At 37.2% G+C, this 15,506-nt stretch overlaps 1 protein-coding gene across 1 annotated transcript; it reads right to left on the bottom strand.

Moving 5' to 3' along the window:
- Window positions 1–197: 197 nt before the first annotated feature.
- smc2 (structural maintenance of chromosomes 2) lies at window positions 198–15,462 on the bottom strand. Its single transcript, XM_079616346.1, has 24 exons — window positions 15,143–15,462; window positions 14,721–14,870; window positions 14,517–14,639; window positions 14,201–14,239; window positions 13,973–14,083; window positions 13,761–13,805; window positions 13,264–13,497; window positions 11,488–11,637; window positions 9,204–9,437; window positions 8,419–8,578; window positions 7,052–7,169; window positions 6,809–6,947; window positions 6,077–6,196; window positions 5,778–5,982; window positions 4,853–4,988; window positions 4,622–4,746; window positions 4,295–4,488; window positions 2,627–2,770; window positions 2,336–2,530; window positions 2,060–2,260; window positions 1,474–1,590; window positions 1,232–1,392; window positions 890–1,037; window positions 198–761 (listed from the first exon to the last, which is right to left on the bottom strand). Exons 1-24 carry the CDS (start codon window positions 15,308–15,310, stop codon window positions 579–581), a joined length of 3,600 nt encoding a protein of 1,199 aa, XP_079472472.1. The 5' UTR covers window positions 15,311–15,462; the 3' UTR covers window positions 198–578.
- Window positions 15,463–15,506: the final 44 nt, after the last annotated feature.

Below are 15,506 nucleotides of genomic sequence, written 5' to 3'. Positions count from 1 at the left end.
TTATCTTAAATGTACAATTAGGCAGGATATCATTTGTATAAATGTATATATACATATAATACTCAAAGTGTAAATTAGATCTATGACATCAAATACACTACTTAGAAAAGAAACACCTAATTATATATATATGTATATTTAATTATCTTATATGTACAATTAGGCAGGATATCACTTTGAATTTCTGAAACCACAACTCTTTTTGACAAATTTTATTTATACAAAACTAGCTGTTTGAAAGTTTGAAAAGGCAAGTCATCCTACAAACAAATATACTGAAAGTGTATAGTGTACAGAGAGAGAAAACAGACTCAGTAAAAAAACAGCAGGATTAAAAAGCAGCATAGCAACTACACTCCACAATGTAAATAATAATGTGAAAAGATTTGTACGTGAATACAACAGCGTTTTAAAATAAGTAATGGAAAGTTGATTTACAGAGCTATTTCTCATGCATCGGATGCACAAATCAGAGGTGTCCAAAAAGCTTTTAGTACTGACAATTTTAAATATTCCATTTCATTTTCTCAACTGGAAGTAATAAAAGCTTAAACATTTGTGCAATAGAGAAAGTGTGTTTAGCTGGCCAGTATCTGTCGCTGGCGTTTGTCCTTAGCCTTCTCCTGGGTGCGCTGGGCCAAGACTTTTCCCTCATGCGTTTGAGCTGTGCGAGTGACCGCAGAGATGCCGTCCACAAACTTGGTCTTGAAGAGCACGTTTGCATTGGTGAACATCCCATCTTTCAGAGACACCACCACAAACTGCAAAGAATAAAAATGGCTCATTCAATTTCTGTTTAAATACAGTCATGTTATAGCTGTGTATTACTGATGCGCTGGAAACCTAACGTATAGCCCTAATTTCGACATTCTTTTTGAACGTGTATTACCTGTGAGTGTGTAAAGTGTGTCCTCAGCATCTGTCCGATGTTTTGCGTGTGTGAGAGATCAAGAGCGGCATCCACTTCATCCAGGATGTAAATGGGAGCGGGTTTGAACAGCAACATAGCTAAAATTAGAGAGAGCGCCACCAGAGACCTGAAACAAATGCATCAGGTGATCAATGGGCAGCACATGTACTGGGAAATATGCAGTAATTGGTTCAGTCCACGATCTGATGCTCTAATGGACCTGTGGCCGAGAAATGGTGACCTGGAGAGCCATAACCAAAATGGCTATTGATTCCAAGAGCGATATGCCACTTTTAGCAAAAGTGTTATGCAAAGGCTGACCTTTGACCCCCGCTGAGCTCTGTTAAGTTCTCTTTCCAGGTTTTCCCTAGAGCCACTTTAAACTCCAACCCATCCAGGACACCACACCCCTCGGGTGGAGCCAAACGCGCATTTGCACCAGGCAACAAGGTGGAGAATATAGAGCCAAAATCCTTGTTCACCTGCAATTACACAGACTGTACTGAACCAGATGCATCGTGATTCTTTTTGTGACCAATTCATTTGTCAAATTTGTATTTTACCTTCTGCCATGCCACATTGAGTGCCTCATTCTTCTTCTGGTCCAACTCTTCAATCGTTTCCAGGATTTTGGCTTTATCATTCTCTACAATTCTCTTTTTCTTCTTCAGATCATTGTACTAAAAGAAGGGAGACAAATAATAAAAAAATTATTATTTATTATTATTAATAATAATAGTTAATATAACTAATAATAATAGTAATATAATAAAATACCAGAGCTGTAATGGTCAAACCTCACACATCCATGAACACCACCACAAAATAATAATAATAATAATAATAAATGACTGCTATCAAAGGAATAAATTACTTTTAAAATTTACTGAAAAAAAAAAAAGTTGTTTTAAATTGTAATAATATTTCACAGGCTACAAATTAAAATCAGCCTTGGTGAGCATGAGACTTCTTTAAAAAGAAAAAGAAAAAAATAATTAGTACAAAAAAATATATAATTGGACTTTTTTGAGTCTGGAGACCCAGGCATGTTCTTTAGATTTACCTCTGCACTTTTACTTTCATCTATGTTTAATGTATTCTTGTACGAACATCTTTTACAGCAGTCACTTAAGAGGTCAAAGGTCGTACCCTCTCCTCAGCCTCACTGAGCATGTTCATGGCTCTGCGGTTGACGTTTCTCTCCAGCTTGTCTTTAGTCTCCTCGAGTCTCTTCAGCCTCTGTCCAGCCTCTTTGGGATTGTTGGTCTTGAAATCGTAGGCAGTGTTAGGTTGACCGAAGAGATGCTTCTCAGAGGAAATCCAGTCATTCTCAGCTAACATGCGGGCCACCTGAACACAAGCAAACATTACATACAGTCAAATCAGCAACACGCTAGTCTATTGGTATCATTCACTTCCTCTGACCTTGGCTGTGGCATCTGCGCTGTCTTTCTTGTGTTTGCTGATGTTGTGTTCCAGCTCTTTGATTTTGAGCTGGGCGTCATTGTTTTGTTCTCGGAGGCGATTTGCTTCTCCGGTCTTTCCTTTAATCTCTCTCTCCTGTCCCAGAATCACCTCTTTCTGCTGGGACAGCTGCTCCTGCGCAACACGCACTGCTTCCTAAACACACAGAGTGCGAGTTAACATATATGGCACAGAAATGAAAAACGCATAACCTTTAAGGGACAACTTTCTAAGGCAACCGTAGTTCTTTACCTTACTGGCCAAAACTTCAGTGGACATGGTGTCGATCTGCTCCTGTATGGCTTTGAGAGCTTCATCTACAGCTTGAATCTGCTGCTCATATCCAGCCTGTTCTCTCTTCAGCTCCTCCAACTCCAGAGCTACAGCGTCTGCCTCCTACAGGAAAAAAAAAAAAAAAAAAGTTTCAATACCTAAAACACTATGGCCTGGTTGCACAGACGGGGCTTAGATTAAGCCAGGATTATGCCTTAGTTTAATAAGGACATTTAAGTAACTTTTATAAACGTTCCTTAGAAAAAAACAACATTACTGGTGTGCACCTTGAGACAAAACAATAGCTCTGACATATAAGATATGCCAGTGCAAATTGCATCAACCTTGTCTGTGGAACCTGGGAAAAGAGTGTTTAAACCACAGAATTCCCACACCTTTTGTCCAATGAATCCTTACAACTTTTGCAGTCATTCATGATTACTGAATAAGGACTTTTTAGAGACTGAGCTTACAAAGAGCAAAAAAATCTTTCATTTGCTAGAGAAAAAAATAAATAAATCCCCTGATGATTCTGTTTTTCATGACCATCAGAACCCTGATGAAAGATAAATAAAATAAACCCAGATTAGATATTAGAGCAAAAATCTGCTCCCAAATATTTTCTTTTTTCGAGAAATGTCACAATCCCTATTCAGATGGTAATATTTTCTCAAGGGGATGTCTGTTTTTTTTAAAAAAGCATGACTTAAAGGGATAAAACTCATGCGTTCAAATTTGATCAGTGGAGGAACGAGTTCTGTGATCCAACAAACTTGAAAATGCACTTCTCACGTGGTTAGTGACATTTAAAACAATATCATTTCCCTGACTACTCTGACACTAGTGGATGAAAACTGAACAGAGCTGGATGATGTCATCACTGTTTTCTCCAGAGCTGAATTGAACTCGTTCCATAATTGATGACCTTTACACAGTTATTGAACCGAAATGAATCAACACTGAACTGATGTCACCTAAATAATGACTGTTTACTATTGTCTTTTTACAGATGCTTGACAGCAGAATTAAAGTCTGTTTGCATCATTTACGGTTTATCACTGTAAAAATGCTTTGAAACAATCTGTATTGTATAAAGTGCTATTTAAATAAAGGTGACATGACAAATTTAATAACAGGAAAATAATATGTATTTATTTATTCACTTAAATATTCCATCTAATAATAAAAATAACACTATATAGTTCACTTTAAATGTTTTTTATCTTGCTTTTTTTCTCTCTCCTATACTATTGATGTCATTTTTTTAAAAGGTGGAAGTTAGCAGAAATAAGTTAACATCTCATTTACATAACGAAATATTGCAAATACCTATAAAAAACCTGGCTGCTTTGTCAACTAGTGAAACGATTTGTTGTGCAATCCCCAATTTATATAAATTGCATATAATGCATCCCTTCATCTAAACTCAGAGATGTTGTTTCGGACTGCAATTAAATGCACAAAAAAATAAAATAAAAAAATATATAATTTGGCTAGGAATTTTCACATGGGTGGTGGGAGAAAAACACGGAAAATCTAGATTCAGACAGCAATAAAAATCATAGACAAGTCCCTGTAAACATTGAAGATGTACACCCAAAATATCCATGAAAAAACAATCGCCAGGCTATAGTAAACGCAAAGTACCTGCTGTTTCTCTTTCAGTCTCTTGCTGAAGGCATCTGCCTTACTCTTGGCCTGGTTGAGCTTCTGCTGGGCTGCTTTAAGTTCTTTCTCTCTCTCGGCCTCAGCGTTTTTCATCTTGTTCTCCAGAACTTTGTACTTCTCCTCCGCCTTCCTCTGAACCTCTTTTGTCGTCTGTAGTGTTTCCTCACACTCCTCTAAAGAAACGGAGTACCAGGATGGTTAACGAACAGTGAAACCAACAATTAATCCTATTGTGTAGCTATACAGAGCCCTGACTTCAGCATGAGAACTAGTGTCATTTTGGCAAAGAGGGGTATTTGTGTGTACCGATGGTCTTGCGCAGGTTCTCCAGCTCCTCCTGTTGTTTATGGAAGGAGCTCTGCTGAAGTTTGGTCTCTAAGATCCGAGCCTCCTCAGTCTTCAGGTCTAACTGCTGCTTGAGCTGACGATATCTGAAGGAGAGAAAAAAACAAACATGTTTTAGTCTTCCACCTTGTACTTTTGCTCTGATTGGTCAGTGAGGATTTTGAAGAGGTTGTCTATTGGACAGAGGCTCACTTCTCAGCTGTGGCCTTGAGGCTGCTGAGCTCAGACTCCACTGCGGTGAGTTCTGCTTCTTTAGTCCTCAGACTGTCCTGAATGTCCTTCACCTCAGCCAGTTTAGACAGGACGGAGGCCGTCTGAGCACGTGCACCTACACACACACACACGTAACAGTTATTAGAGAACACCATGTTCTACTTTGCCTTGGAAATGTTTGCAGACTGTAATCTAATCTGACTTCTGGATAAACCCCCCCACAGGTTTCATTATTCTTTTTGTAAATAATGGTCCACCAATATACATTTACTGGCTGATGCCGAAAGTGATAACTAGAAAGAATGGGGGACCAGTGTAATGGTGACATTTACATTGTACAATTTGATGAGAGCAAAGATGCATCATTGAGCAATCCTATAGCTCAAACTGTAGAAGGTTTAATTCCCAGGGTATGCATGAACTGATAAAATGTAAGATTAGCTAATAATGTGATAAATCAAACAAAAAAGAACAAAGCAGAGCCAAAAAGCCACCTACTGAACTCAAAAACTAATGAGTAATTTAAATGTATTTACCAAGGCAACAATTAGTACCAAGTACTAAAAATAAATTATAGCTTTAATGAATTTAAAAATAATCATAAAAATAACAAAAGCACATAACAAAATTAGTAGTACAGGTATAAATAAAATACAGGTCATAATTGCCTTCATAATGGATTTTTATTTTATTTTATAATTTCGTAAACATTTTTTTACATTCATTCTCATCAAAATCGAGAGGGGGAAAAAAAGTCTGATTTATGGTAATTTGGAATTTTGGTGAAATGACATCCCAGAACAAATAGTTAGCGTTATAACTGAGTAATTAATAACAGGTCTGAATACTGTTGTGAGGGTCTGTGATGCATCTCATGCAGTTAGACGGTTTAACACATACAAACCTCCTGTTAATGTTCCCTGAGGATCAAACACGTCTCCTCCAAGCGTAACTGTTTTGGTGCTCACACCTTTGTCAAAGGCAACTCTTTTAGCATTATCCAAACTGTCACAAACCAGCGTAGTGCCAAAAACATACTCCATGGCCTTCCTCAACTCCGATTCATAACCTACCAATGACAAAGCCGTATGGACGTTATCTGGCCCAACCTGCAACACAGAACAAATGGGTTTCCTTTCATTAAACAAAATCCTGAGGAGAATCATAATCAAATCAACAACAGCTCAATAGCAGAGCTCTCACCAAGTTTTTGGCAGCGCGCACTACGTTGTCATTGAGGGTACGTGCTGAGATTTTGTTTAGAGGAATGATGGTGTATCTGCGTCTCAGTTCACCCTTTTCCAGTAGCTTTTTTCCAGTAACCTGCAAATAGCCAAGTTTAAAATCAAAACATCATTATGCTAGATAATGACAAACTGCCATTCAAAAGTTTGCAGTCTGTAGGATTTAAAAAAAAGTCTCTTATGCTAACCAAATCTGAATTTATTTAATTAAATACACAGTAAAAAGAAACCGTAATATGATAAATATTATTATAATTTAAAATAACCGTTTTCCACTTTAATATATTTTAAACTAATTTATTCCGGTGATGGCAAAGCTGAAGTCTTCAGTGTCACACGATCCTTCAGAAATCATTATAATGTACTGACTTGGTGCTCATGAAACATTTCTTATTATTATCATTGTTAAGAACAGTTGTACTGCTTATTGTTTGTGGAAACCAATTTTCAAGATAAACATAATAATGTTCAAACAGCATTTATATAAAACAGAAATATTTTGTAACATTATAAATGTCTTTACTGACACTGATGAATTGATTGCATCCTTGCCGAATAAAAATATAAATTTCTTTCCAATATTATATGGGCGTTATATATAGAACCTTTATAGAAATCTTTTAAATGGTAGTATATGACAAATAAATCGAATCAATAACTACGCTTGTGTGCTTCTGAAAGGAAGACTTACCTCATTGTCGACCACTACGTTATAGAGTCGACCACCTGCGACCACCTCCAGGGCTGTAGCGTTTGACACATCAGTTACAGTGAAAAGATTTGCCACCAAACCCTTCACCTTACTGCGGTCCCAGCTCCTCTCTGGGTCCCTACACACACAGTACCATTAGATTCACTGTTGTACGTTTTTGCTAAATAAATGAAGTGTATGAATGCCTTTAGCAATGAGTGAAAATGGCCTGCACGTTCTCACGTGTATTCGAAGCGCAGGTTGGGGAATTGCCCCATAAGGGACTCGTAGGTTTCCCTGAGCTGATTGACGTCCCGTGAAAACTGCCTCTTCTGCTCCAACAGACGCTCCTCTCGTCCATCTAAACACACAAGTCAATTTACTTATTAAAGTGTTTGACTTAAAAAAAGGACTCATCTAATACTTAAATTCTGAATAAAATTGTAAAGAGTTTACAAGTCGCATTCTACATGTTGCCACTTCTTGAGTCGCTCCATAATGATCTGACTCCGGTTTGAGGTTTGAACATAAACATTTTCAGTGCATGTCTGTGTGAGGTAAAATGACAGGAGCTCTTTAAAGGAACACTCCGACTTTTTGGGACTTTATCCTATTCAACTTATCCCCCAGAGTTAGATAAGTCCATACATACCTTTTTCATCTCCGTGTGTGCTATAAGTCTGTTTGACGCACCCACCGCTAGCCTAGCTTAGCACAAAGACTGGATGTAAATGGTTGCAGCTAGCATACTAATCCAAATAAGTGACAAAATAACGCAAACATTTTCCTATTTACATGTTGTGATTTGTATAGTCACAGAGTGTACAAAAAACAAAGACAAATGAGACACAGACACATTTTAACCGTATAAATACTGGGAACTATATTCTCAGAAGGCGAAGCACTGCTACTTGGGCGGAGTGATAACCGCAGCACCTGAGACGCACCGTGGTGAGGAGCAGAGAGTTCGTTCAGAGCGCGTCTCAGGTGCTGCGGTTATCACTCCGCCCTATATTCAGGGAATATAGTTCCCAGTATTTATACGGTTAAAATATGTCTGTGTTTCATGTGACTTTGTTTTTTGCACACTCTGTGACTATATAAATCACAACATGTAAATAGGAAAATGTTTGCGTTATTTTGTCACTTATTTGGATGAGTATGCTAGCTGCAACCATTTACATCCAGTCTTTGTGCTAAGCTAGGCTAGCGGTGGGTGCGTCAAACAGACTTCTAGCACGCACGGAGATGAAAAAGGTATGTATGGACTTATCTAACTCTGGGGGATACGTTGAATAGGCTAAAGTCCCAAAAAGTCGGAGTGTTCCTTTAAGCTCCGCCCTCTGTGCTGAGAGCAGCAGCTCATTTGCATTTAAAGGGACAGACACAAAACCTTTTTTTTTTGCTCACCCTCAAAAAGTGACATTTTAACATGCTATATCAAAATATCTGTGGGGTATTTTGAGCTAAAACTTCACATACACATTCTGGGGACATCAAAGACTTATTTTACATCTTGTGAAAAGGGCATTATACCACCCCTTTAAATATTAGGCTTGAATTAACTGCACATAATTCAACTACAATCACATTCAATATGTTTTTAGTACCCTCATAGTTGAGTTTCTTCATTTCAGCCTGTAGTTTTTCTATACATTTGTTCACAGCCTCAAATGTGTCCTGGTCTTTTTTGTAGCCACTGTCCATCTTCTTGACCTGAGCCTGCTTAGACTTCAGCTCCTGCTGAGCGTGTTTCAGTTTCATCTGAGACTAAAACGCAAAACAGAGACATCAACAATCACTTTTAAATATATATATAATATCATATATACACAACTGATCAAAAGTTAATAAAATTTATTTTATTTTGCCAGGATGCATTAAACTGACAAAAGTATTTATTACAATGTAATATTGTATATGTAATACAATATTTATACAAAAAAAAAAATTATGTTACAAATTTCTATTTCAAATAAATACTGTTCTTTAGAACGTTCCATTCATCAAATAATCCTGAAAAAATGAATCACATTTTTTACAAAAAGATTAAGCAAATAGCTTTATCAGCATATTAAAATGATTTCTGTAGGATCATGTGACTGAAGACTGTAGTAATGATGCTGAAAATTCAGCTTTGCCAACTCAGAAATACATTACATTGTAAAATATATTAAAAATAGAATAATTAATCTGAACTGTAACAATATTACTGTTTTTATTGTATTTTGATCATACAATCAATTGATATTAAAATATATTAACCCCAATTTTTTTCTTGGGACAATATTAATGAGAGTAATACAGCATGGACAGTGAAGGAGGTTTTTGAAGTATTCCCACATCACTGTGATTAATGGACTTGTTGACCGTTTTTAAATGTCAAATAGGTCACCTGTTTGGACTCTGTCTCAGCTTTACTTATGTCATTCTTGCAGGTCATCATCTGGCCACTAAGTGTGGCTTCAGCTCCATCCTCATTGGCAGAGAGACCAGCTGACACTGCCTTAAAATGCTGCTGAGCCGCCTCCAGTGCTTCTGCATCCTTCTGCCCCTCCTCCTGCTCGGCCTTCAGCCGCTCCAACGCTTTGGCAACCTCCACTTCCTTAGCTGACATCATCTTTTTATCCTAGTTTAAACAAGGTTAACATTGAAATAATTTATATAAATAAACATTAAAAAAGAAAAAAACATTGTTTTCTGGGAATATCTTGATTTATAATCACAATACTTTAAAATATAGACCCCCTCCCCCCACCACACAGGATAAATTAATTGATTTTATTTATGTTATCAGTTCTTTTTCATTTGATTTTTAAGGTGTTTGAACACAGATGTGTGTCGTGTGTGTAAAAATCCACCCAATACTTTTTTATAATCCCCATGAATAATAAACAATCTCTCCAAACGCATGGTTTCAGAATTCCCCTTACTCTTACGTAAGTTGACCGGTGACAATCTGCCCTTTTAGGATAGATTCCACCCTGAGTGAGCCACAGAGACAGCAGTCGCCATTTTGGTTTACTCGCTGTAGCAGCTGGGGATATACAATGTCTGTGCCAAAAGACATTACGTTCTGTTGTTGGATGTACCAACGAACATAAGAGTCTCCATAGACTCCATAGACTCTCAGCATCACTGAGGACACCGTGGTTGAAGTTGTTACTCGAGAGGATGGATCAACTGTTCGTGATCCAGTCTCCGGAGCGGTACTGGTCACGGCAGTAATGAAAGGGAGAGCATGCACTTTATTACAGTTCATCAGAGTTGTTTAACGGATATAAACTGACTATTAAAGAGTTAGTTCACCCAAAAATTTTAATTCTGTCATTAATTACTCTCCCTCATGTCGTTCTAAACCCGTAAGACATTCAATCATCTTCGGAATACAAAATAAAATATTTTTGATGAAATCTGAGAGCTTTCTGTTCTTCCATTGACAGCAACGTCATTGCAACTTTCAAGGCCCAGAAAGGGAGTAAACTGTTTTATAGCCGACGCCAACGATTGGCCAATGCTGGTCAGCTTCACACGCATGAACCAGCGTCGGCCAATAGTGAGCCTACGTTCTGACGTAGAACCCAGTAGCACTGCATTGTTTACACAACGTCAACAGTGTAAAAGAATGACGTGGAAGAGAAGAGATTGTTGAATAATGTCGTTATTTTGGGAGGGTTTTGCGCACAAAAAGTTCTCTCGTTGCTTCATAATATTAAGGTTGAACCACTGTAGTTACATGGACTATTTTAACAATGTTTTTTACTACCTTTCTGGGCCTTGAAAGTTGCAATGACATTGCTGTCTAAAATAGCTTCATTTGTGTTCCAAAGATGAACGAAGGTCTTACAGGTTTGGAGCTACACAAGGGCTAGTAATTAATGACAGAATTTTCATTTTTGGGTGAACTAACCCTTTAAGCACTCCCCGAAACGGCATGAAGTCTGTATATATTTGTTTACTATTAGTTGTAAATGAGTGGTTTTGTGTAATGCGTTGTGTATGTTGTTGATAACGAAAGGGAGAGAGAGAGTTAATGGATAAGACTTTAAAGCGCACTTCTTGTACTGTTTTATTCAGCTCTTACGGAAATTATCTGGAGTGAAAACGGACGCTTCATGTTTTGTTTAAGTACAATAAACTTAAAAATAAATAAAGTTTTGGTCATCATTCGAATGGGGTCCTCTACAACAGGCTTGTACTAATAGTGGATAAAAGCAAGATGACAGCATAAGTTATAACTGTAATTAAACTAAACTACACCTGTTCTATCTCCATGCAGAATATACTGTATTCATACAGCATATATTCTCTGGCTCTCTAGGCATCATTGTCCGACTCAGGTTCAAACTGAACACCGATAATACAGTTTCTGACATTTTATTGCATGAGATTGTTTTGTTGCCGGAGCACGAGCTCTTGAAGCTCCGCCCTCTTATTGAAAGGGGGCCGGGAGCAACAGCTCCTTTTTGCTCACCCCCAAAAAGTGGCCATTTTAACATGCTATAAAAAATTATCTGTGGGGTATTTTAAGCTAAAACTGTACATACACACTGTGGGGACATCAGAGACTTATTTTACATCTCTTAAAAAGTGGCATAATTGGTCCCCTTTAAACTGAATTTAATGTAATCATTTGAATTACACAGAGTCTCGTCAGTATTTTATATATTTTTTTTTACCTCCTCCATGTTTTTGACCAGCTCTTTTCTCTTCTTGGTCTCATCTTTCAGATTTTGCTTCTTCAGGTCAAGAGCGCTTTGCGCCTTTGTGTCCACCCTCTGTACTTCAGACACAGTCTCTTCCAGAGTCTTCAACACCCCTCCAACCTCCTAGAGAGACAGACAGATATGAGACATACTAATGGAATACAACAGGAGACAGAAATATTCAATCAATCAACCGCACACTTTTCTAACAGGTATCAATTTGCATCATAAAATATTCAAAAATCTTTTCCCGTACAAATAATTTAATACTTTTTGCCAGTCCATTACCCACTATCCAAACCTCTATTACAGACCTTCAGTCTCCACAGGACAAATACTCTATTGCCAAACCTGTTCAGGTAAACGAAAGCCTACCTGTTTAGATCATAGGTCACCACACCATTTAGCTTTTAGATTAGGACTGCGGTCCAAATCTGGACTGTAAATGGGTTTCATTAGGACCACAAATCATTTCTTATAAATTAGTGACAGTTTTGCTCTCCACACAGAACATTTAAGCCATCTTTACTCTGCAAAAGCTACACAGCAGATGAAGCTGCAATAACATTTATAACACTGTATAGTAATATAGCAAGATTTGCAAGATACAGTTTTGTTAATAATAATTTTGACATGCTTTCTTATGATTAGAACTGTGATTGATTGCATTTATTATTATAAGTGAAGGCGCAAACATAATTTAAATCACCATATCACATTTAGTTTTAATAGTATGATTATTCAAAGCATTTTAGATGGTTTATTATATGTATTAATAGCGGGAGAGGCGACGGCGAGACATAGAGAGCACCGGGAGTCTGTGTGTGCGCGGCTCTGCATTGAAAGCGCTAGTACTGTGTGAAAAAAAAAAAAAAGAGAAGAAGAACGTTTACGTAGTTTCAGTGACATTATTACTACATTAAACCACTATATAAATGTATAACAATGCAATTGGGGAATATTTGTGGGCCCTAATAATAATAATTTTGATAATTTATTACTAATTCTGTGAAATATTATTACAAATTTAAAATAAGATTTTTCTATTGTTGTAATGCACTTTAAAATGTAATGTATTCCAGTTATACAATTTCAGCAACTTTATTTTCCAGTCTTTAGTTACATGATCCTTCAAAAATCATTCTAAGATCCTGATTTGCTGCTCAACAAACATTTCTTCTAATCAAAACATTTGAAATAATCAAAAACTAAAAATATTTCTGTGGAAACTGAACTTTTTTCAGGATTCTTTGATGAATAGAAAGTTCTCAACCAATTTCTTTCAAAAACACAAAAATATGGCCAAAACCATACCTCTGAACGGTAGTGTATTTCTAATATGCCACTCAAAAATGTAAACATTAAAGACTACACTTACAGTTCTAACAGTATTATAGTTAATATATAATGTGGCTTCAGATAAATATTAATAATGATTAACTGATCTAGATGACTAACTTAAGTGACCCATTTTGGGTTAAAAATGGCTTATTTTGATAAACCGAGCAGTTCACATCCCTGAATAAATCATAAGCAATTCAAGTTTCACCTGCCCCACTTTAAACTCTTTGATTGACTCACAAATCAGAAAGCAGGAGTCGCTTCTCCATCACTCATCCGTGGATCTCTTTCCATTTCTCAAGATCACAGGATTTTATATAGTTTGGGTGTATGTACGGAGGCTGAAATCATCCCTGTTGCTCCTGTTCTCAGATCAGTGTAACCCAGACTGTCTGCTCTGCTGCTCACCTTGTCCCTCTTGCGCTCCAACTCCTGTATCTCCGCGCTCAGCTCCTTCACTTTGGCCTCGTTCTGTCTCATGTTCTCCTGCAGCTGCGCGATGGAGCTCTGCATCTCTTGCAGTTCTTCAGTCGACTTCAGCTTGGTTTCCTCGGCGCACACAAACAGGTACGCCACATATAGTCGACTCAAGTGCTCGATCTCACGCATGAGCTTCTGGTACTCCAGGTAGGACGCACGTTCCTAAGAAGCAAGGAAGAAGGATAGGATATGACAAAAAGATAAGTATATATTGCACAAGTTATATGAACTTTGTCCACAGTAAGGAACTGAAGCTGGTAGAAAACTTCAATGATAAACAAAATAATGTTCAGCAGCACAGTAATGTATAGCCTTTATATTATTTATATAATAAAGATGTAAAATATACAGAAAAACAATGATTTTTTTTTAAACAAAACAATTGTTTAAAAATTTTTTTTTTTTTTTTTTTTAAAAACACATACCTCCTTCAGTTTCTCCATAGCAGGCGTGATCTCCTCATCCAGAATCTATCTCACACACAGACACACACACACACACACACACACACACACACACACACACACACACACACACACACACACACACACAATATATATCTATGAGATGAAATTGACGTCATTCCAATTGTTGGGTCATTTAAATAAATAAAAAATATTTAAATAAATGCACATACAGTCTGAATCTCTTTGAGCTTGGCATCTTTCTTCTCAATAGTTTTCTGAGCACTGATCTTCTTGCACTCATACATTCTGGTACCTGCCGCTTCCTCAATCATGGCCAGAATCTATAGATTAAAAACACACAATAAAAATAAAATAAAAATCACATAAGAAAAGAAAACTATAAACTAATGATCATCTAAGACATTGGATGTTTGTGTCACTTCATCCATCAATCTCACCTCAGGAGGCTTCATGTTTAAAACCTTGGTGATTCTCCCCTGAAATAAACATAGAATTAGAGTCACTGGGAATGGGAACCCTAACTACAACTGAATCAGGAAATCCCCAAAAAATTGGTCTTAAAATCAACACTATTTACTTGTGAAATATTCCAGACGGAAAATTGTCACATTACACATGTAAAATAGTTGCAAACAGCCATTCACATTCATTTTTAAATTAAAGTCCAGTGGTTAAGAATAAGAATATCCAATACTTTAACAAAAATCTTATTAGGCCACATAAATTCCTAGATGGGTGTATTATGGTTGTTACCTGCATGATCAGAAAGTGTGGGTTGTTGACATTCAAGCCAACTGAACAAAACAGATCCTGGACTCGTAGGTTGTTTGCATTCACGCCGTTGATGAGGTACTTGTTTCGTCCACCTATGACCACCTGCATACAACAGCGTCACAAGCTTTATTAATACTGTCTCTTTGATGCCATCTCTGAAATCAGTGATCTCTGGCCAAATACCTGTCGTGTGATGGTAATCTCATCATGGGTCTCAAAACCAAGGGGACTCTGTTTCTTGTTGGAGTTGTCAAAAGTAATAGACACAGTTGCCTTGGTGATTCCAGCCAGGCCATTTTTGTACACTAGATCTTGGAGATTAGTGGCACGAACCTACAATGTTTGACAAACCAAAACAAGCAGTATTACAGCTTTTGAACTCTGCAACTCACATCTATTAATTTATTAAACAGTCATGCTTTGTTTTCTTTATATTTATTTAAGGTTCTTTTTGTCATACAAGTGATTTGTAAAATAGAGCAATCAGAAATATTTATATAAAATAAGTAAACAAAAACTGCGCAGCCACAGAAAAACTCCCATCACAGAGCTGATACATATGGCTACGTGTTAATAACAAATTAGTTGAATGTATTAAAACGCACCTGTGATAAGTTAGTTATTCCCAGCAGAAAGCAGATGGAATCGAGGATGTTTGACTTTCCACTGCCGTTCAGTCCGGTGATGGCGTTGAAAAACGGATCAAATCCGTTAATCTCCGTCCTTTCGGCGTAGGACTTGAAGCCCTCTAGTACAATAGACTTTATGTACATTTCTATCAATCACAGTACAAGTAAAATACAATAACAACGCTATACGCCGCTATATTATGTGCGATAACAACTTCAAAAAACCTCTGCGTTGCTTTCAGTTCAATGATCCAAACTTGAAATTTGGCGCCAGGCGTGTTTCCGCTCCGCCGTTCAAAAAAAGGGAGAGATGCCAGTTACTAGTAAAACCACAAACAAA

Source organism: Phoxinus phoxinus, assembly GCF_949152265.1.
Source record: "Phoxinus phoxinus genome assembly, chromosome: 6".
NCBI classification, from domain to species: Eukaryota; Metazoa; Chordata; class Actinopteri; order Cypriniformes; family Leuciscidae; genus Phoxinus; species Phoxinus phoxinus.
This window is presented reverse-complemented; position numbering and strand designations above follow the sequence as displayed.